This window comes from Mizuhopecten yessoensis, unplaced genomic scaffold (genome assembly GCF_002113885.1).
Source record: "Mizuhopecten yessoensis strain PY_sf001 unplaced genomic scaffold, ASM211388v2 scaffold5229, whole genome shotgun sequence".
Lineage (NCBI taxonomy): Eukaryota > Metazoa > Mollusca > Bivalvia > Pectinida > Pectinidae > Mizuhopecten > Mizuhopecten yessoensis.
Genome location: NW_018405944.1, coordinates 909,817 through 933,898, shown reverse-complemented (window position 1 = coordinate 933,898; position 24,082 = coordinate 909,817). Strand labels below are relative to the sequence as shown.

General features: G+C 33.7%; 1 protein-coding gene across 9 annotated transcripts in view; it reads right to left on the bottom strand.

Moving 5' to 3' along the window:
• The window catches only part of LOC110450431 (EH domain-binding protein 1-like), a 92,334-nt gene that overhangs the window by 28,966 nt on the left and 39,286 nt on the right, over positions 1–24,082 (bottom strand). For 8 of the 9 annotated variants that reach the window (XM_021497951.1, XM_021497955.1, XM_021497957.1 and 5 more), the window contains 2 exons: positions 21,184–21,304; positions 19,681–19,780 (listed from right to left, as the gene is read on the bottom strand). In XM_021497951.1, coding sequence (XP_021353626.1) covers positions 19,681–19,780; positions 21,184–21,304 — 221 coding nt within the window. The remainder of the gene's footprint in view (positions 1–19,680; positions 19,781–21,183; positions 21,305–24,082) is intronic. The other variant, XM_021497956.1, reaches the window with a different exon arrangement.

Genomic DNA, 24,082 nt, shown 5'->3' with positions numbered 1-24,082 from the left:
CCGCAATCTGCCAACTATGTGACATCGCTGAGACATGAGGTCGCATATCTTCACTAATTGTGATATTAAACAAACTAATGATTATCACTTTGCCGTTTAATTTCCTGGAACCCATCCAAGCGCTCATATTTTTACAGAAATTTGTTTATTTCCAGATTGGCTAATTCTGTGCCATAGTGTTTTTGTACCGGCATGTGATTGGCGAAAAGACGAAGTTCCCTCCTAGGACTTCTATGTGTATAACGAGTCCCTCCAATGTAACGACCCAGTGTTTCACAGCCTTCAAGATAAATAGCTTGAGGGGATTCTATGATGCCAGCTGGTATTTTTGTGACCATTCCTCCCTCCTTACATTAATTATTTCGAAATACAGTCTGATGTAGCAAGTTTTTACTTTTGAATTTTCAAATGAATTTTACTAAACTGAAATACAAATAAATTTGTAATATCCTTCTGTGATTCTGCACAATATAATTTCTTAAGAGGCAAAAATTTAATTGTACGATCCACAAAAAATTGTGTTGTTTAGGTACAGTTTTGAATTTAAAGTGATATTCATTCTAAAATTTATCTGCAATTTTAATTAAAGCAAGTTAAGGTGAAATATTAATGTTTTTGTTTTTGTTTTTTTACAAATCTTGGTAATCATTATTTTTGGATAAGGAAATATTTCACAACGGATTTCATATACAGGTATAATGGTCATCCTTGAACGAGTCATTAAATACTTTTAATATCTAAAGAAACATAAGAGCGAGATATGAAATCTATTCGTAATGACAATACTGATAACAAGATATCTAAAACCACTGTGTTCACTAGGAAATAGGGAATTAAATCTGAGGATATAGGATAATATCACATTCACAAATGTGGGTTTAAAAATCGTTGTTTTGAAAAAACTATATATTGAAAAGTCACTTTGTGCAAATATTTCTAATATTATCAAATATATCAAAAAGAAAAGCATAATTGATTTATCCCTTTTTGATAAAGACAGTGTCTTCCTGTTGAGTAAACTTATGGAGGAAAGTAATTAAGGACACTCATTGTTTCTAATTGTTTATACATCAATTACAACTCAGACATACAAACATGTGAATGTCTTACGATACTCAGTCATGTCACATTCTTAAACTTCGACTTGTTACTGTTCTAATCTCAGACTATTGTCAATGTCTTACTACTCAGACTTGTTATTGGCTTACAATTCAGTCTTACAACTCAGACTTGTTATTGCCTTAAAGTCAGAACTGTCAATGTCCTACTATTCAGACTTGTTATTGTCTTACCATTAAGTCTTACTACTCAGATTTGTTATTGTCTTAAAGTCGGAACTATCAATGTCTTACTTCTCAGACTTGTTATTGTCTTAAAATTCAGTCTTACTACTCAGACTTGGTATTGTCTTACAAGTCAGTCTTACAACTCAGACTTGTTATTGTATTAAAGTCAGAACTGTCAATGTGTTACTACTCAGACTTGTTATTATCTTACAATTCAGTCTTACAACTCAGACTTGTTACTGTTGTTATTGTCTTAAAGTAAGAACTCTCAATGTCTTACTACTCAGACTTATTATTGTCTTACAATTCAGTCTTACAACTCAGACTTGTTATTGTATTAAAGTCAGAACTGTCAATGTGTTACTACTCAGACTTGTTATTATCTTACAATTCAGTCTTACAACTCAGACTTGTTACTGTTGTTATTGTCTTAAAGTAAGAACTCTCAATGTCTTACTACTCAGACTTATTATTGTCCTACAATTCAGTCTTACTACTCAGCTTTGCTATTGTCTTAAAGTCAGAACTATCAATGTCTTACTTCTCAGACTTGTTATTGTCTTAAAGTCAGAACGGTCAATGTCTTACTATTGACTTTAAGTTAGAACTGTCGATGTCTTACTCCTCAGACTTGTTATTGTCTTAAAGTAAGAACTCTCAATGTCTTACTACTCAGACTAGTTATTGTCTTACAATTCAGTCTTACTACTCAGACTTGGTATTGTCTTACAAGTCAGTCTTACAACTCAGACTTGTTATTGTCGTAAAGTCAGAACTTTCAAAGTCTTACTTCTCAGACTTGTTATTGTCTTAAAATTCAGTCTTACTACTCAGACTTGTTATTGGCTTACAATTCAGTCTTACAACTCAGACTTGTTATTGTATTAAAGTCAGAACTGTCAATGTGTTACTACTCAGACTTGTTATTGTCTTAAAATTCAGTCTTACTACTCAGACTTGGTATTGTCTTACAAGTCAGTCTTACAACTCAGACTTGTTACTGTTGTTATTGTCTTAAAGTAAGAACTCTCAATGTCTTACTACTCAGACTAGTTATTGTCTTACAATTCAGTCTTACTACACAGACTTGTTATTGTCTTACAATTCAGGCTTACTACTCAGACTTGTTACTATCTTAAAGTCAGAACTGTCAAAGTAATACTATTTAGACTTGTTATTGACTTAAAGTCAGAACCGTCAATGTCTTACTACTGAGACTTGTTATTGTCTTAAAGTCATATTGTCTTACAATTCAGTCTCACTACTCAGACTTGTTACTATCTTAAAGTCAGAACTGTCAAAGTAATACTATTTAGACTTGTTATTGACTTAAGGTCAGAACGGTCAATGTCTTAAACTATTGTCTTACAATTCAGTCTTACAACTCAGACTTGTTATTGTATTAAAGTCAGAACTGTCAATGTCCTACTATTCAGACTTGTTATTGTCTTACAATTAAGTCTTACTACTCAGACTTGTTATTATCTTACAATTCAGTCTTACAACTCAGACTTGTTATTGTATTAAAGTCAGAACTGTCAATGTCCTACTACTCAGACTTGTTATTGTCTGACGATTCAGTCTTACTACTCAGACTTGGTATTGTCTTACAAGTCAGTCTTACAACTCAGACTTGTTATTGTATTAAAGTCAGAACTGTCAATGTATTACTATTTAGACTTGTTATTGACTTAAGGTCAGAACTGTCAATGTCTTACTATTGACTTTAAGTTAGAACTGTCGATGTCTTACTCCTCAGACTTGTTATTGTCTTAAAGTCAGAACTGTCAATGTCTTACTACTCAGACTTGTTATTATCTTACAATTCAGTCTTACAACTCAGACTTGTTACTGTCTTAAAGTGGAAACTGTCAATGTGTTACTATTTAGACTTGTTATTGACTTAAAGTCAGAACCGTCAATGTCTTACTACTCAGACTTGTTATTGTCTTAAAGTCAGAACTGTCAATGTCTTACTACTCAGACTTGTTATTGTCTTAAAGTAAGAACTGTAAATGTCTTACTACTCAGACTTGTTATTGTCTTAAAGTAAGAACTGTAAATGTCTTACTACTCAGACTTGTTATTGTCTTACAATTCAGTCTTAAAACTCAGACTTGTTATTGTCTTAAAGTCAGAACGGTCAATGTCTTAAACTCAAACTTGTTAGTGTCTTACAATTCATTCTTACAACTCAGACTTGTTATTGTCTTAAAGTCAGAACGGTCAATGTCTTAAACTCAAACTTGCTATTGTCTTACAATTCAGTCTTACAACTCAGACTTGTTATTGTCTTAAAGTCAGAACGGTCAATGTCTTAAACTCAAACTTGTTATTGTCTTACAATTCAGTCTTACAACTCAGACTTGTTATTGTCTTAAAGTCAGAACTGTCAATGTCTTACTACTCAGACTTGTTCTTGTCTTACAATTAAGTCTTACAACTCAAACTTGTTATTGTCTTAAAGTCAGAACGGTCAATGTCTTAAACTCAAACTTGTTATTGTCTTACAATTCAGTCTTACAACTCAGACATGTTATTATCTTAAAGTCTCGTAACTGTTGTATATACTTTTTGCTGCATCAATCCTTCCTCTAATTCATCTCAGTTATCACTTAGAAATGACTTCTTGTCAAATTTAATGTCTTACCCCTTGGTTCAAAGCTTTGCATGCTTTTGCAGACAGTAGGACTATTACTCTTTCGTCATTGTACGATTACAAAGTGAGATTCTTATGTACCTCATGGCCAACTGTACAAACATACAAATGGGCCTGTATCCAGTGTAAATTTGGCCATATTTTTTTGCAGGAATTAAGTTAAGACACAGTGTTCATAATTTGAATGGAAATTCAAGACAGCAGATTTAAAAATTTACAGACTCTGTCTTCAATTCAAAACAGCAACACAATAAATTCTAAGCAGGTTAATTACATATCGAACAAATTGTTGTACTAATGGTTTGAAAAGTTACGAACTGGAATTAATATCTTCGATACAATTTCACAGATTTAACTTTTAATCTGAAGACAAAACTGAGTGCATTTGGATCCTCATTACACAGGCTTTTAGGGGGACGCTTGTCATGATGTTATCATCTCGGTAAACGATGTAACGTTACAACAAATCACATCCTTTTTTTGTCGTAATTACTAGTTATACTCTACAGTCTTTAATCAAATAACAACAAAAACGCGAGACGAATCAGCAACTGGCCGGGTGATTTATCAAAGTCTCATTATTTGTGTAACGGTGAAAGTGACAAAAACTACAAACCCCACAAGTTCTAGCATATGTGTGATGAGAAAATCGATACGACAGATTTGTAATGCTGTCGTTCATCGTGATCAATCAAAGGTTGAAATTTTCTACCTGTACTCTGTGTTGAAAAAAACCTTTCAAAGCATTTGTTTTTTACGGAACAACATATGTTTAAGTTCCTTTTTTATACTAATTAGTAATGAATTCTGTTGGTATTTCACTTTTATATAATAAAAAAAAATGATTGAAAGACTTTTTTCAGTAACATGAAATTTTGTTGTTTTTGATTTCCTACAATTTGAAATAAAAGTTCTTTTCTTGTTTAAAAAAGTTTTTTTATCAGTCTAAAAAGGATTTTCATCGTTTATGAATTTCAAATTAGAAAGAAAAATGGTATCAGTATTTTTTTTTTCTGTTACCAAGTCCAAATCACTTATTACCTATAACTTAATTAAGGATTTAGTCAAATTAAAAACTTCCATTTTTTAAGTTACAGGCAAATCCAACTTTAGTAATTATATCGGGGCTTTCCAGCTTACTAATGAAGAAATGCTGGTAATATATGAGTCATTTAATTAGACAAAACAACGGCAATGTATAAAAAAAAATGATTCAATCTAAAAATATTTTACTTCATAATATTTTATTTCATTCTAACTATTAAAAAAAACGTCAAGGTAATTTTTGTGAATTCAAACAATAAAATTCCACACAGAAAATTTAAGTTTAACTAAAACATTTCAATAATTGAATTTATTTTTCATCTGCACGGATATAAAATTATGTTCTTCTTAAAATAAGATTTCAAAATATACACATACATGTATGAATTACAACTCATGATGGAAACAATATTTTGAAGAGACATTAAATTTGTGGGTATGACCAGTACTGCTTCCAACAAAACAAAACTGGATATCAGACCAAAAGAACAAAACAACCCGAACCTTTCTGGTCTGAGAACGGTACTTGTCTCTGATATAAACCTCAAGGTGTTTAATAATCTCCAGAACTCTCAGACGTTCTGGAGCATTAAGAGACCCCGTTGGTCCTTGAATATGGGCCTTGCGCCAGCGATGAAATAATACAAGATTTAATCTTTTATGACAAAATATGAATTCCATAATGACATGGACTCATTAGTAGTGGTCCCCGCGGCTGTGGTCGTAATCTCCCCGAAACCAGGCGAAGTTACTCAATGAGTCCAAAGACCACGGCCCTGGAATGTCTGTATTCTAGCTAGAGATTACACCAAGATTTACGCAGGTGCCAATACAATACTACTACACATAAACACTATTTTCTTTAATCATTATCCGTCCTCCCGGATCCCTAATGATCTTATCGGGGTCAATATTGTTTTTGAACATTTTCAAAATAACATCAATTTCTATACAACTAACTCGCGAGCATACACATTTACGACCAGAATAACATTTGACTTGCTTTTAGAGTTCAAACATATTTTTTTTTCTTGATTATTTGAAATATTTAACATTGAAATATATGGAATTTTTAGACATGTTTGGTCGTGTCTTGTCCATTAGTAATATTTTAAAGGTGACAGGTGCCTTGGGGTTCCTAAACCCCATTTAAGTCGACAGGGTCACATATAGCTATGGACAACGGTTAGAAAGAATTATGACAAGACTTCAACATTACATCATATTTACAATATTGTTTATTATATAATACATACATCTTATGTAGTCATTCTTGTCATTATATTACTTCACGCAAACAACAATCCTTTCTCAGTAGTACTTTCTGTAGAAATTATGTGTGTGAAGTTATCCTTGTTCTATTTGCAGAAAAATCCAGTACTGTATCTTTAGGGAAAAAACCTGTACTGATTTTGATTTTTTCAGTCTTGTAAATGTAAGGTTAGATTTATATTATTGATTTTTTTTTTTTTTTGAATATTTTCAGACCAGATTGAACTATATTTTTGTTATATTTGTTGACCAACAAAAACTTGTCAAAATTGTTCTGCAGCCCTGGACTTTGTTTATAATTTAGTATGTCATCTAATATACATAAATTATGAATTAGTCACCAAAGGGTAAAATAATCAATATTCTGATTAAGATTTTCCCCAAATATTGGTGGCCACAAAAAGTATGACATTATTGATAAAGTATGGCTTTATTATCGTCCAGAATAATTCTATACTATATGATTTAACGTATTTTGTAAGTGTATATAAGTGTTGAGGTATTATTGAGGTATGTATTAAATTTATGCTTTTTGTCCATCTATACCGGATAGGAGAAGACTTATATAGGCTATAAGCCTGTTGTCTCATCCAATTGTTCAATTTTTTGTCCAATAAATTTGTTGAAATAAATTTAACGTATTTATCGTCTGTCCTTGAGGTATATCTGTTGCGGTTCAGACGTAATGGGAAGGATGTACAATAGGATGTCTAACGCTAAAAATCCTACTTGTCTGATACAAAACAAAACCTGGTGACAGATAATGATACAGGCAATGAGGAACTTCTGAATCAAGATTCCTCGGAAGTGGTGGTCGAGTGCTTCTCACATCCGACCTCTTAACAAACAGTTAAGGGTTCAAATCGGATCAGGAATTATTTTTCTTTCAAGACCCTCAAGGTTCCATCTTTATTATCTTGGTAATTAAATGTTTTTATGTTCAAAGTCAATGGCTAACATAAATAAATATGATCTTTTTAAATGTTTATTTTCATTCACTAATCAAACTGATTTCGTTTGAATCCCTGTCCTTAAACTTGATGCTTTATTTACCTCAAGCATTTTTCTGACATTCCATCTTAAACTTTCCAAAACTGTCTCCACCCACCAAACTTTCACTTCCATATCGCTCAATGGGTCTCCAGCCCCAACCTTTCCCCTCCTATCCCCCAAGGGGTCTCCAGCCCCAACCTTTCCCCTCCCGATCCTGCATGTGTATTCATCCCTCAAACTCCTTTGTCTTTCATCCCCTTGAGGAGACAAAACTGAATTGAACAAGCAGGACATAATAAGAAATTAAACTAGATACAGCAAGGAGTCAAACTAGATAGGGCAAGGACATCAAACTAGATAAGGCAAGGAAATCAAACTAGATACAGCAAGGAAATCAAACTAGATACAGCAAGGAAATCAAACTAGATACAGCAAAGAAATCACACTAGATACAGCAAAGAAATCAAACTAGGTACAGCAAAGAAATCAAACTAGATACAGCAAGGAAATCAAACTAGATACAGCAAAGAAATCAAACTAGATACAACTTAAAGTAACTAGACACATCTTTTTTCAATTTAGCAAAGAAAAGGAAAGAACAGCCTTGACTGTCAATCTATATTAGCCAGTGGCTGTTTTGTCGGGTTGACTCTGATGTTAAAGACAGTGTATAGCTGCCATATCCAGCCAGGGTAAACATAGAGGGTAGAAACCTTCAACACTTTAGTTCAGAAAACAACAACTCTTCACAAGGCATAATCAAAATGGCAAGTTGTTTTAAAACACATATGGGATTACCAGTGTAAATCCTCTTTGGGTAATCCTGGCCTAGAAGTATTTTTTTTTGTATTGTGGTGTTGTTACTGATTGCTGATAACAAGCGCCGGTTTCTGGCGGGGTTTTGACAACACGGGGCCTAGTCGACTCAAATCTAAGGAATGTTGGATGTTTCGCTGTATAGCTATAATCCTCTCTGTTCCAGAGTGTTCTAACACATACCGCTTCAATTAAATTTCAAATGCAAACATACACCTTTTCAGTGTACCCTTGTGCCATTAGGCATTAGGCCACTAGACAAACTACAGTGCACATATTACCTAAATGATTTACCAGTAATTTCTTACGACTCGTGAGGTGATTAAGACCGGGACTACTGAAAGGTTGTCAAACAGTTTAACTCGGTATATCTGTTTTGTACATACACTTAGCTTGTGTAGGACTTCGATGATGGGCCTGATCGGGTTAGGGCGTTAAAATCACACCTTAAGCTCATCATATTGTGGTTTTTGTAGGGTTATGTCAACTATGATGAAGATTAGAGACAAAAAAACCACACAGTGTACATAATAAATCTAAATTGTAAGTACACGCTATCCAAGATTACAAGTCAAAATCAGCTCAGTACATAATAGGGTAATTCATTCAATACACAGATCATTAAAATGTCTTCAACCCCTGCAGGTTCCTTAAGTTACCTGTAATTACGGTATACTTATTCACTTATGTTATTTTTTTATTACAGCCATCGTGTGGTAAACCTACAAACTGATTAACTAGCTACTAAACTGTTTTCTCTGACAAATCAGTGAATTGTATACAAATATTTACTGACCAGGTAATAGAATTATCTACTTAAAAGAAAATACTGTTTACAAATTGCGCGATGTTGATACTCTTTTGTATACAAAATATCTACCACAATAAAAAAAAAATGTGTATGAATTATTCAATGTTACATGAGTATTACATAAATGAAATATTTAATATTTCAAAGATTATTTCATATATAAAATATCTGACATAACTATATAAAGTATTTTGTATATAAAATATATAGAGAGTGCTTCATATGTAAAAGACCTAATTAATTCAATACCTAATACTGTATTGAAAGAACATTTCATTAACATCAGAATTTTATACAGCATCATATTGCATAAAGTACACGGTGTACATGAAGCATCTATTTTACAGAATATTTAACATCGTACCTCCTTATGTTTACACTTCAAACTACCAACAAAATACTTGCCCTCCGAAATGGTGAAAACTTCAGTATCATTTAAATAGAAAATTAAAACATGTCAGAAACTTTAAAAAGTGGAGACAAATCCCAAAAAAACCATAAATCTTTTACTAAGGAAAGCAACATGCTACTACAGACGAGACATTTCACTACAGACCCTATTTCCCTCTGACACATGGAATTATGAGGAACAGAGTGAATGTAATTACAAATTATATACATTTTTATGTTTGTTTTACTATATTTGCCAAAAAAACTCTTTTGAATAATTTTCAACACCTCCTTTAATTTCATAGCATTGATTACTTGATAAGATAAATGAAGCTGAATAGAATCTATTGATATTCTTAATCAATTAATTAATTTGAGGTAAATTAAAACGGAAGAATATATACATATATTACAGCGGACGATCCGAAAAAAATGTTTTTATTCTTTATTTTCCTTCGCAAGGACTTATTTATTTATTATCTACTATTATATACATATATATCTATAAACATATCTGACTTCCTTTTGTATATCAGTTTAATAAATAATCATGCAAATTTCATCGTGTGTGCATATCAATATCTATCATTGATTGTCTAACACCTCCCCTTTACCCTTTATCAATTATCTGGTGATCAGTGTGTACACAACACATTGCCCACCCCTTATAAACACCCTGAGTAATTGTGGTCTTCCTGGCCGGAACCCTCCTGTTAGGTAGATCATTAACTCTTACATAGGTAAATCTATAGAACACCTGTTTACCAGGCATAAATAAATTAAAACTTTTAATTTTCATTAACACATGAGCTCCGTGACGGCTTTGTTAGGTAATCCACGGCAGGGCGGAATTAAAACACTTATTGCCGGCCAATTGAAATATTGAGATTTTTTTTTTTTATCAAAATGACCTAAGGGATATTGAATTATGATATAAGGGACAAGGTTTTCATAGTGTGGGGTGAGGGAGGGAGGACATCGCACACTCTGCTGAAAAAGGAAAGGAACTCGGGCTGAGTAAACTGGACAATACAGGAAAGCACTGTATTGTTAGCTATGCTTTCATTATACACAAACATACCAGTGTCAATATTTCCTCAACTAAGAGACATTTCATGTTGACATAAACAAGCCGGTTTGTTTGCCTACAACAATGACCGATCTAATTAGTTACCAAAACTGGCCCTACCCCGAGTGATATGTAGACTCGATGTGAAGAGGCAGCAAAGTGGGGCCACACCGCACCACAAACATGCATTACACAACTCGACTGGGTCAGAATTTTTCAACTGTGGAGCCGTGTTTGCCTAACCCCCAATCTCATTTTCTCCTACACCACTTAGTGTTGTTCGCCAATAAAGGTTTCCTCTCTCTATGTGTGGAGCCATGAAATGGAAACGGTTCATTAAATTATTCAATTTGTGAAAACATCCCCAGCTGTATTGACCGTTAAGGTTGGAGTGGACGCACACCTGAAATGACCATTCAAAACTGGACGATGGTCAGAACACATTGTGAAAACTCTGTCCACAGGAATTCTAAAGTAAGATTCAGGATAGTCAACAATCGACCCACAAGTATCCAATATTTTTAATGAGCCAAGGGACGCTAATATTTGGATAAATTTTCACACAATTGCTCCTGATGAAACCTTGTTCTACACCAATGTATGGCTGGATACTTCAGTTTCTTTGCAATTTTAAAAGGGGGAGAGTTTGCACAGATCTATTACATTAGCGTTTATGTATTGTATGGGGCACTTGACAGTCCGAACCATCCTGTATAAATAAACCCTAATTACACTGGTCAGTTACAACTGGCCTGACCCGTTATAAATGCTGACCATTGATAATATCCCTTTTTTAAATTCTTCAAATTCCATGCCCGATACCTAACAGGGATTGGTTAAAAACATCTGAATTCCTTAACCCTTACACCACATGTTGTTTAAAATTCCTATCTAATTACACAAAATATCCAACAATGAAAATATATGAGTAATGAAGAAATGAAATCAAAACTTGTTTTATATAAAAATAAAACCATTCACCGATGACATATTGATTCTGATCTGATAAATAAATAAAAATTTAAATAATATTTACACTTTAAAACAAACACTACGAAGTCTTTCTTACATTTAATGAAAATGAATCAAGGTGTTTATATCAGATTTTGCAACTTTTGATTACAATTTCAAATAGTTCTGAATCCCCGTGAAAGTGGAAACTTTTGCGTTGTTAAAAAAAGGTCGCATTAACTGCATTGAGTAAGTTAACGTGAACATATCTATGCAGGAATATTTATTTATACATTATATATAAACAGAACATTCAGATGTCAGAGCTATATATATTGCCAACGTGAAATTTTCCACATCACGATCAGCTTCAGTTGTCACAATGGAAAAAAATCCAATTTTACGTTCATAGAAAATATATGTAATCAGTTTAATGTCTGCTGTCAATTTATTCAAGCAAATTAAAAAGAATTCTAAGCAAAAAATCCAGCACTTTTCTCCATAATACACCTATTTCCCAGTACTTTTCAAGTATCCTCTTACTTCAATAACAAAACTGTTTGTGGCCTGCATGGTATTGTTGAATTATTGTTTTACTGTACACGGTACTTTTGAAAACACCTGCTTAACAAAGATTTAATTTTACTTGATCACAAAAAGATGATATTGGAGTTATCTGCCCCTTCCACCATCCAAATGTTATCAACACAACTTGATAAACTTTGCTAATAAAAGTTGTGAATTTTTTATCTGATCACTTTTCACACATCATGCCCGTGTGAATTGAAACTCAGTAGTACACATATCAAACTATTAATTAAACTATGGGAGATCAAATGTTGATTGGTTCTGGCAATCTGCCAATTACCGACAGAAAAGGAGAATGTGTTACATTTACGAGATTTACATACATAAATGTAACGGAGCGATATGCTACGATCCTACTTAATCAAATGTCTGATCAATACTCAGTATTTCCCATCCACTTCCACATGACAGGAGCCATTGTACACAAATTCACTATCAAAATGTTCCGCTAGGATAATGGTGTAGCTCGGCATATGTGTCACATTTAAAGTGTCATTAGTGACACCTGTTGCTGAGGTGATAATCCCGAGCATTTGTGTAAATTCATGTGGTATCAATCATGTGACATCATATGAAATCATTGGTTATTCATCAGTCACTTGATGAACGGCCCCAGACAGCCAACAACAAAAAAATCGGAGCTCTGCGGTAATTGTTTGTTTTGTTGACGCGTAGAAAAATCACAATGTTGTACTTACATATACGATCGATGCACTGCCAAATGTCACGCTCATAAAAATAACCCGAGTTGAGCATGGAAACGCGACTCTCTACGTCAGAAATTATACGGGAAAGTTATTTATAAAATATCACTCGTAATGTTTTCCTAAAAAGAAACACATTTAAAAGACAAGTATCCTTATCCTTTTGCTTAAATTGATTTCTCGCCAACTCAAAATTTCATTCTTAAATAAAAACATTGCTTAAATTTGAATTACAAAAATCAAATTATAATTTCTACATTATTGTCATTGCCAAGAAGTTCTTGGTATCTGAAGCAGGATTACTGTTACTGAACAAGAGATTCATAGGACCATCCTGTGGCACCTTTCATGAACTAGGGGTTCTAATAACTGGTATCTGCCACAGGGTTATTGTTATTGAACAATTCAGAGATTCACAGAAACCTTCCCAGGACAACTCTCAAAAACTAGGTACGTGTACTTGGTATACACCCCAGAGTATCTGAAAAAATTCATTGGGTCAGCCCTGTATAAGGACTATGTATTTGCTGAGGTACTTATTACTCTTAGGTTTAATTTGTAATAGATTATGGTCTTAACCCTTCTGACACTGTAAACCATAATGGACTTATCCATATCAATGCATAGTAGATTTTACTAAAGTTACATAGGGGTGAAAGGGTTAACATTGACTTGAAGCTTCAAAAGAAATTCCCTGTAATGGATTTACGGAATATAAATTTGATGTAAAAGTAAAACTATATACTATATTAAACTTTTTTTGAATGCTTAAGAGTTCTTACAGGCATTTGGCCAGAGTAGTATTTTCAAGAACTTTTCAAGACAATTGAAAATAAGTTTAATAGAGTACCTTTTTTCAAGCACTTTTTATCGCCTGTATCAGAGTCCTCTGATTATATATTCCCTATAGTTTGTTTAAATTTGTGAACTTCTTTTGCAGAAGCTAGAAAACAAGAGTACCGCGGGGCGGAACATTATACGCCTGTCGAATGCCATATAGTGTTATATACTTTCTTACAATTGTCGAATCAAAATTCTTTTAAGGGAGACACAATTTCATATCATGATTATAATGTATACCAAGTTTCAAAGAGACGGACGGACAACCCCATACCATAATACTTCCGTCAAATGTAACGGGCGTATAAAAAGCATGTCACAATTCAGTAAAACAAAACAAAATGTTCTACAGACATTTCTAGCTGTTAAACCACAATCTTTATTTCTCAATATGAACAAAGTCCAAATATAGGACAAAACAAGGTCTTATAAAGATTTCTCTCCTGTGAAAATTCAGATCTCTGGTATAACACCATCCCTGATTGGCCATGCAGTCTATAGTGTTACCAGGTAATTGACAATGTTTGATCCCTAGGATTGGGAAAACTTCATTACATGGTTACTGCACAGTCTGCCATACTGGTAATATTCTCAAAACGAAGCATCTCCCATTTTTCCTTATATGTTTTTTTCATCAGATGTTTTATATGAACTTTGTTTTTTGCAAAACCTTCTCCAGTGCAAACTTACATCCAAACAGTAGAAACATGAAACAAAACAATATGTTGAGTCAAGATTCATTTATCAAAAAAAAAAAATCTTTCCAATATTTGAATACTTTGATATAATTTCTCACAATCCCATTTCCCTAAAAAAATCATTTCTTAATGAATGTTTTAAGAATCCTGCAAAATTCCTTCAACGCTTTCCAGTCATTGAATATTTCAATATAATATCTCAGAATCCCAATCTCTGAAAAAAAGAGTTATAAATGGATGTTTCAAGAATCTCCCAAAATTTCTTCAAACCTATAAACCGATAGATATATTGATGTGTTTGGGGTGCCGCCGGTGTTAGAGTCACAGACGATGACATGAGCGCCACGTACGGAGACGGGAGCACCACGGCTGAAGCAAGATGGCGATGAGTCTGAAGAGTCTGGCTGGAACAACGCTGGCTTTTAACGACAGCGAGATTGTAACAAGAAACAGGGGCTTAGTGAGAAAATCATTACTTGGCAGGCGGGGAATCTCTACATAGTGGTTAACGAGCTGACAGCACAAGGAAATCATCAGCAATACCCTAAGTAGTCTGAGTAAACACACAATTTATAGGTGGTACCCCTAATCCCTTGTCATTCTAACTTGCCAGTTGTCCACAGTTTCAACTCCAGGTTTCTTTTTTTGTCTTCTGCGTCTCTTTGTCATTGTTTAAACACTACCCCCACCCCAAGAAATTTTGTCCAATATATTTATTATTGTGTTGTCTACAATTTCTTGCCCAAGAGGTTAAGGTTTTTCTCTGGTTTGAATACTGGCTACATTTCCATGCTAACTTGTTTTCAAATTTCTGAACCCTTTAGGCAGTAAATTCTATGTTCTATTTACAAGACTCTGGATATTGTTTCCAATCTTTTCTTAATGAAAATAAAATTGTTTAATATAAAAGTTAAGATTTTGACAAAAAAAACATCAAGATATTTAGCAAAAATATATTGACTACAGCAGTAACGTCCTTTTTTTTTGGTGAAAATTTATTATGATTGATGAAAAACAAAACAGGAAATATGAAGCACAGAATTTGTAGCAAATAAAATAAGAGAAATATAAGTTCGATTTCATACTTTAATGTAGAAATTTCAAGGAATAAGTCCAGGGTTTGTATAAATGATGTTTTACTGTCAGATTGAGGAATAAGTCAGGTGTTTGAATTTAGTATGTCTATAGCTTATTTCGTTTTCTTTCCTCAGACTTATAAGTCTCCATTCGTTGATCTCAGGTCCAGTACAGTCAAGATTAAGGGGATTAGAAAATCATTAATATCAATCTAGCATGGCCAAATAAGGAATGTCAATTTTGATATTCTTCACGATTTTTTTCCTACAATTCTGAAAATGTTCATCAATAAATCACATACGTCGCGTTCATTTTAAAATGTCCCATTACGTCTCACTTTCTAATTTAAGTCAAACTGTGAGTGAAATAAAAAACAGACAATACGTTGATTCCTGCTGTTTCTTAAGTAAGACAATAATCTTTAAAAGGCCTAAAACACGATTTTACAATAACCGCCGCGAGTCGTGATTCCTGTGCTAGTTTTACAGAGTGTATTGATCTGATACAAGGCATTATCTAAACTCTCAGATGCTTTTATAATAAGGCGTTATTTCCCCGTATATACTTACCTGATGAGTTAAAACTGGTGTGTCGTAAAGCCATGTTGTTACAGTGACGACACCCCCAACAAGATTAGCTTCTCAACAGGTTTTCCTATTTTGATGTCACATTTGATTTCTTGTATCTTTTAACTAGATCACAATATACAGGTAGATACAATGTTATCGAGTGATACTGAAAATCATGGTCTATCATAAATAATCAATATTTTCAATTAATCAATATTTTTTTTTAATTAACTTTTTCATGAACTTTTCATTTTTTTAAATTTTTTTTTTAATCCAAAACCAAAAAGTTACATGTGAAAGAGAAAATCGTACTCAATAATTATAATTTTCTAGTTATCATTTTTGTTTTCCCTTTTAATATTTAGTATCTATTCTTACACTTTTAATGATATAATGTGTAGTTGTTACCAAGTTTCAGTGAGATTTTATACTTTGATAAATTTAAAAAAAAATATAAACAAATTAGTTTCTTTGAAAATGAGTTTCTGTTTCTGTGCAAGGCAATCCAGTCCCCTACTGGTAATGATTTCTTCATCTTCAGAGCTGTACACCAAGTTTCTCAAAATATAGGTCACAGTAATCTCATGTACTTGTGAAACCTTGGCCATGTCAATGAGGTGGCAAATAGAAGAGCTTTGTAAATGGTTCAATAATATATATTTATAATTCTGATACATAGTTGACCTTAGTTTGTAATATATGATGGTAGGTCAATGAGCCAAGGGAGGCAATTCAACTAATTAATCTAAATATGGTTCAATTATTTTCTTTTGATAATTGTATAGTGGGGCTGTCACATATATTGGAAAACCTGTATATCACAATATACTGGAATATTGTAATGTATCAAATTACAAAGATGAAATATCGCTGAATCACAATATTTTTCAAAAGCCTAACATGTATATATGTATCTGCTGGATGTTCAAGCTTCGCAAATACTACAAATTCTAACATTTCCATGTATGAAAATAACCATAAACAGGCTAATACCAGGGTGGGAATCAGTTGAAATTCGTAATTACTGATTGATTTAATAACAAGAGGCCCATGGGGCTTAACGGTCATCTGAGTTCTGATATATTTATACAGAGAGGTGATTTTTGTTTTTAAAAAATGAACAGAAATATTATTCAAAGTGACAAAAAACAATAAAACCACCTTATTCAATATCTAGCATACAGATTTAAGACTGAAAAGTATTTGAAACTAGCACCTCGGATTCTAAACAAGGAAAATGAAGAAATTTTAGCACACTAACGCCTTTAAATTGGGCCCGCCCTACTGCCCTTGGGGGTAGGGCCGACTCAAAATTTTCAAAGTATCAAACAGTCAACTCAGGGTTATAATTCCTATCAAGTTATCAACATGCAATATCCAAAGTATCATTTGCCAATATAAACCATAATAAATTTTGCCCCCCCCCCCCTAACATTCAAACTGCTATTCAATATTGAATTGCTTCCAATGGAAATTAAACAAATGTTGGTCCAAAATGTGATTTCCCTATATAAACTATAATAAAGTTTACCCCCTCCCCAGGGTCATGAAATTCACATTTTCACATGTTTTTGACTTTTCATATGTGATGTAAGGGCATATTCCCCCCTCTTGCCCAGATCGATAATTCTGTTACACAGCGAGCACAAAGCAGAGGTCCTATCACTCTTGAACTCCCTCACCCAAGAAAAAATCTGGGATCATCAAGCCATTTTTTGTGTTCCCCTCCTGTTAACAATACTCTTAATGCGCATAACCATCTGTCACTTTGGCGCTTTCATTATGAGACATACTCAATTCAAACGCAGTAATGACACAAATTGAAAAGGTAAAACCGGTAACTTCATCGGTATATATTTTCTGTAATTATTAAAAAATTACGATCTGGCCAAATTGACGATCAAATTGTGTTAAAAATAATTATTGTTTGCGATGAATGTTTACTAAATAATGAATTAACATGACAGAAACGGATACCCACCTATCTTCACTGCTTTTCAAGGGCTTTTCAAGGACTCTCATTGATTTTCAAGGGTTTTTCAAGGCTGACAGTCATTTTCAAGGTTTTTTCAAGACAGACATCAAATTGAAGGTTTTTTCAAGACCTGTGCGAACCATGCTATAGTAAAGTTTACCCCCTCCCCAGGGGGAAACATGAGACCCCAGGGTCATAAAATTCACAATTTTGGTAAAGCACCTTCAGTCCCTTCCATCTATGAAGAGTATTTGATTTTACCATATCTGGATCTTGAGAAGAAGATATTTGAAATTTTAGTCAATTTGATCCTTTTTGGCCCCCGCCCCTCAGGCCCCTGGGGCTGGGGGCCATATAATTCACAATTTTGGTTAACCTTTGGCCATGGAAGATTCCTGCAAAAATTCATTACAATTGGTACAGTAGTTTTTGAGAAGATGTCGAAAATGTAAATTGTTTACGGAGGCACGACGGATGACGGACAACGCACAACAATTAAAGGCGATCGCAATAGGTCACTTGAGACTTTGTCTCAGGTGACCTAAAAATTGGAGATTTGTGTGACCCATATATGTATATGATCCCGTAAGATATCATTCTGAAAACAATTTCTTTTTTAATTGAATACCGTTTTCCTATGACAAATTATCGGGATATGTACCGCAATACATACATTCTGTACTGCAATATATTGTGATAAAAGTGACTTCAGACATATTGTGTCATCCCTAAAAACAAAGTTTGATGAAAGCAGGTGATACCAGCTAATACTCAAAATGAATCAAAGACCTTTAAACCTCCTTGCTACTCAAGACTGGTTAAGAAAGTTCAAATTGTGGACACATATCAGACTATCCAGTGTGATAGACATGTTGTGGTTCATGTATATCTGCATAGTCATTGTCTTTTTAGTGTTCATCATGTTTGAGTTGAAATTTAAAAGATCTGAGGTGAAATCATTAAAACGAACAATAAAACTACCTGGGTATCAAAGATGTGATAAAAAGATTTATGGTGAACAGTAAAGACCTGAACAGAAATGGAAGAAAGAAGAAAGATTTGTGTTGGAAGAAGGAAGATAAATCTGAGGTGAAAAGAAAGAAGAAAAATTGAAGGTGAATTATTCACCTTCAATTTTTCTTCTTTCTTTGACAGAATAGGAATTAAGATATCAAGTGAATAAGAAATATATTGATTGATACACAAATTTCTGGGATAAACGGTAAGATTTTGGATGAAATTTTTACGTAGGCTCCATTGAACAAGCTTATATAAACACATATTTTCATTATATAACACTACAACACATGTTCTACAATTCAAAATCAGGTACGAAGGGGAATAACTCTTATACTGTTTGAACTTAGAAGGACTAGAACATCATATGTAAAATTGGAATAATTCAAATTTGATTGTTTGATAATTTGCATGTTATACAGGTGTATAAAGGATCAAACCAACATAGGATAGACATAAAGATTTCAATGTGAATTTCAATAACAATTTATTTGTCTATTTTATCTATTAAATTCAGTTACCTTTAAATGAAATAGTTTATAAAGTCTTCGTACTTTACAAGGGATTTTGATAATTTTAAAAGCTTCCCTATAACAACATAATGAAACATTTACATTGGTAGGTTAAATTGAAATCTTGCATGTTTTTATAATAATCAGATTCTTATAACCCACTGATATATCCATTATGAATTGAAATACACTGTTATCACCGATATAGTTGATTCAAACAAATTTTAAACTGAACCACCTTTTTTATTAAAATCAAAATAACTTTTATTATATTAAAATTGAAACAATTTTCAACCAAATTTGCAAAACACTAATACCAGAATTAAATATGCAGAATATCTTTTTGATCAAGCAAACGGTTTTAAGAAAACTGAGCCCTGTAAAAATGGATTACAGTAAAATTACTCACAAGATATTTAGCTGCATCTGTCGACGAATGAGGGCGTTACGTTTGTTTACAAGTAAAAACCACTCCTGCATCAACTTCTCCTCCAACGCCTTATTTTTACCTGTAACAATACAATTGTTGCTAAGTAAGTTGTGTTTAGCGGTTAAGAGTCAAGACACAAGTCATCGTAGCTTGACAAAGACATTTTCGAAAGTTCGCAAAATAAGTTTTCAATCAAATATTTGTTGTTCAAAACAAACTTAGTAAATTTTGACCTTTAATAAGTATCTTTGATCTACCTTTGGCCATCCTGGTTTTAGATAAGTGTCTTTGACCTACCTTTGGCCATCTTGACCTTAGATAAGTGTCTTTGACCTACCGTTGGCCATCCTGAACTTAAACAAGTGTCTTTGACCTTGCTTTGGCCATCTTGACCTTAAATAAGTGTCTTTGACCTACCTTTGGCCATTTTGACCTTAGATAAGTGTCTTTGCCCTACTTTTGGCCATCTTGACCTTAAATAAGTGTCTTTGACCTACCTTTGGCCATCTTGACCTTAAATAAGTGTTTTTGACCTAACTTTGGCCATCTTGACCTTAGATAAGTGTCTTTGCCCTACTTTTGGCCATCTTGACCTTACATAAGTGTCTTTGACCTACCTTTGGCCATCCTGACCTTAAACAAGTGTCTTTGACCTCCTTTGGCAATCTTGACCTTGAATAAGTGTCTTTGACCTACATTTGGCCATCTTGACCTTAAATAAGTGTCTTTGACCTACCGTTGGCCATCCTGACCTTAAACAAGTGTCTTTGACCTACCTTTGGCCATCCTTACCTTAAACAAGTGTCTTTGACCTCCTTTGGCCATCTTGACCTTAAATAAGTGTCTTTGACCTACCGTTGGCCATCCTGACCTTAAACAAGTGTTTTTGACCTCCTTTGGACATCTTGACCTTAAATAAGTGTCCATGACCTCCTTTGGACATCTTGACCTTAAATAAGTGTTTTTGACCTCCTTTGGCCATCCTGACCTTAAACAAGTGTCTTTGACCTACCTTTGGCCATCCTGACCTTAAAAAAGTGTCTTTGACCTCCTTTGGCCATATTGACCTTAAATAAGTGTCTTTGACCTACAGTTGGCCATCCTGACCTTAAACAAGTGTATTTGACCTCCTTTGGCCATCCTGTCCTTAAACAAGTGTCTTTGACCTCCTTTCGCCATCTTGACCTTAAATAAGTGTCCTTGATCTCCTTTGGCCATCTTGACCTTAAATAAGTGTCTTTGACCTCCCGTTGGCCATCCTGACCTTAAACAAGAGTTTTTGACCTCCTTTGGACATCTTGACCTTAAATAAGTGTCCTTGACCTCCTTTGGCCATCTTGACCTTAAACAAGTATTTTTGACCTCCTTTGGCCATCCTGACCTTAAACAAGTGTCTTTGACCTCCTTTGGACATCTTGACCTTAAATAAGTGCCTTGACCTCCTTTGGCTATCTTGACCTTAAATAAGTGTCCTTGACCTACCTTTGGCCATGACAACCCTGAGCTGGCTCTCTAGACCCTGCGCTTCGTCATCAATCTGATTTTGTTCCCTCTCGAGAGCCTCCATCTCACTGTGAACGTACTGATTTGTGTCCTGTAAGTTCTGATGGAATATTTTTTTTTTTTATTAAAACACATGTTAACCACAATCAGCATACTTTACATTCATCAGTGCTAATATGGTATCATATTTTTCTTGTAACTTAGAATTTTCATTAATTGTATTTTTGTGTTTAAAAAAAAATATGCAAGTTTTAAATTTGCAAGAGATCATGATGGTCAAAGAAAAATTACAATATGAAATATTCTTAGAACTGAGACTCAACATAAATATAAAACTGTAGAGATTATTTAATAGCACATTTAGGTTAATGGAAGATTTTTTTTCTCTTCATACATTTTTTGGAAAAATGCCATAAGATTTTTCTGTTTATCATATATCAGAAAGTGTGTCGTATAAGGGTTACAATAAAAGGTCTAGCCAGGAATTCTGACAGATGTATTCGGTAGGGGAGACTGATAAACAGTCTAGCCATGCAATAAAAAGGTACAATGAGGGGATAGTACAGGAAACATTTGCTATATCAAAGTGCTGTCACAAAGAGTCTGTAACAAATTGTTGTAACAAATGATCTGTATCAAATTATATGTTGTCAGAATTAAGTATAAGTATAAATTAAACATACCGGTAATTTAAAATTAACAGGTGCCAGAACTACAGTAGACCCAGTTATAAGATACAGAGATACATGTTTAAAATTACTTGATATGAAGTACCAAGTGTCTTTCTAGCATTAATGTATATTCTATAAATTAACTTATTGTTCAATCAAAGTTCTTTGAAATGCAAGTAGAAAAAGTGCAAAGAAATAAATAGGATACTATTCCAAAGACAGTTGTACCTGATATAGGTATGTACATGTACAGAAACTAATTAACCCTTTCACCACTGTAGACCATAATAGACCCATCCATATCAATGCATGGTAGAGTCTACTGAAGTTTCATAGGGGTGAAAGGGTTAAGGAGGAGGACAGGTCAGACAGACAGACAGACATTCTTTATTTCCTCACAACTGTAACAGATATGATGGAAATCCATGTGAGTATGTCTTTAGAGAAGTGCGAAAATAATACATGTACATGAGTCTATTTACAAAATTAAAATGATTTTATAGTATCCGGTAAGTGTCTGCAGTAAAGTCAAAGTGAAACACATTGTGCGTAGCGACACTTGTCATCAAGAAATCATTGTGTACAGAGTCATCATACACGAGGGATTTAGACAAAGACACGACATAACAAAACGTAAGACGAGGTCAGATCTCGACAAAGACACGTCATAACAAAGGTTTGACAAGGTCAGATCTCGACAAAGACACGTCATAACAAAGGTTTGACAAGGTCAGATCTCGACAAGGACACGTCATAACAAAGGTTTGACGAGGTCAGATCTCGACAAAGACACGACATAACAAAGGTTTGACGAGGTCAGATCTCGACATAGACACGACATAACAAAGGTTTGACAAGGTCAGATCTCGACAAAGACACGACATAACAAAAGTTTGACGAGGTCAGATCTCGACAAAGACACGACATAACAAAGTTTCGAGGAGGTCAGATCTCGACAAAGAGTTGCTTGCTTGTTGCTCTTACCAGTACATGGTAGATGTGTTGATGGTGGCGTGCATATAACAAAGGAACACTATATATAGCTACAGCATATAGACTATCTCACACCTTGTTGTGATACACTGACTTAATCATATAGAATATCCTAGCCCTTGTTGTGATATATACTGACTTAGTCATATAGAATATCCTAGCCCTTGTTGTGATATACTGACTTAATCATATAGAATATCATAGTCCTTGTTGTGATATACTGACTTAATCATATAGAATATCCTAGCCCTTGTTGTGATATACTGACTTAATCATATAGAATATCATAGTCCTTGTTGTGATATACTGACTTAATCGTATAGAATATCCTAGCCCTTGTTGTGATATATACTGACTTAATCATATAGAATATTCTAGCCCTTGTCGTAATATACTGACTTAATCAAATAGAATATCCTAGCCCTTGCTGTGATATACTGACTTAATCATATAGAATATCATAGTCCTTGTTGTGATATACTGACTTAATCATATAGAATAGCCTAGCCCTTGTTGTGATATACTAACTTAATCATATAGAATATCCTAGCCCTTGTCGTAATATACTGACTTAATCCTATAGACTATCCTAGACCTTGTTGTGATATACTGACTTAATCATATAGAATATCTTACACCTTGTTGTGATATACTGACTTAATCATATAGAATAGCCTAGCCCTTGTTGTGATATACTGACTTAATCATATAGAATATTCTAGCCCTTGTTGTGATATACTGACTTAATCATATAGAATAGCCTAGCCCTTGTTGTGATATACTAACTTAATCATATAGAATATCCTAGCCCTTGTCGTGATATACTGACTTAATCCTATAGAATATCCTAGCCCTTGTTGTGATATATACTGACTTAGTCATATAGAATATCCTAGCCCTTGTTGTGATATACTTACTTAATCATATAGAATATCCTAGCCCTTGTTGTGATATACTGATAATGATCAATAGACTATCATACACCGTTTTGTTATACATGCATACAGACTTATCATGATCAATAGAATCTCATACTCCTTGTTGTAATTTACAAGACTGGTAACCATGATCAATAGAATCTCATACTCCTTGTTGTTATACATGTATACAGACTTATCATGATAAACAGAATCCCATACTCCTTGTTGTAATTTATAAGACTGGTAACCATGATCAATAGAATCTCATACTCCTTGTTGTTATTTACAAGACTG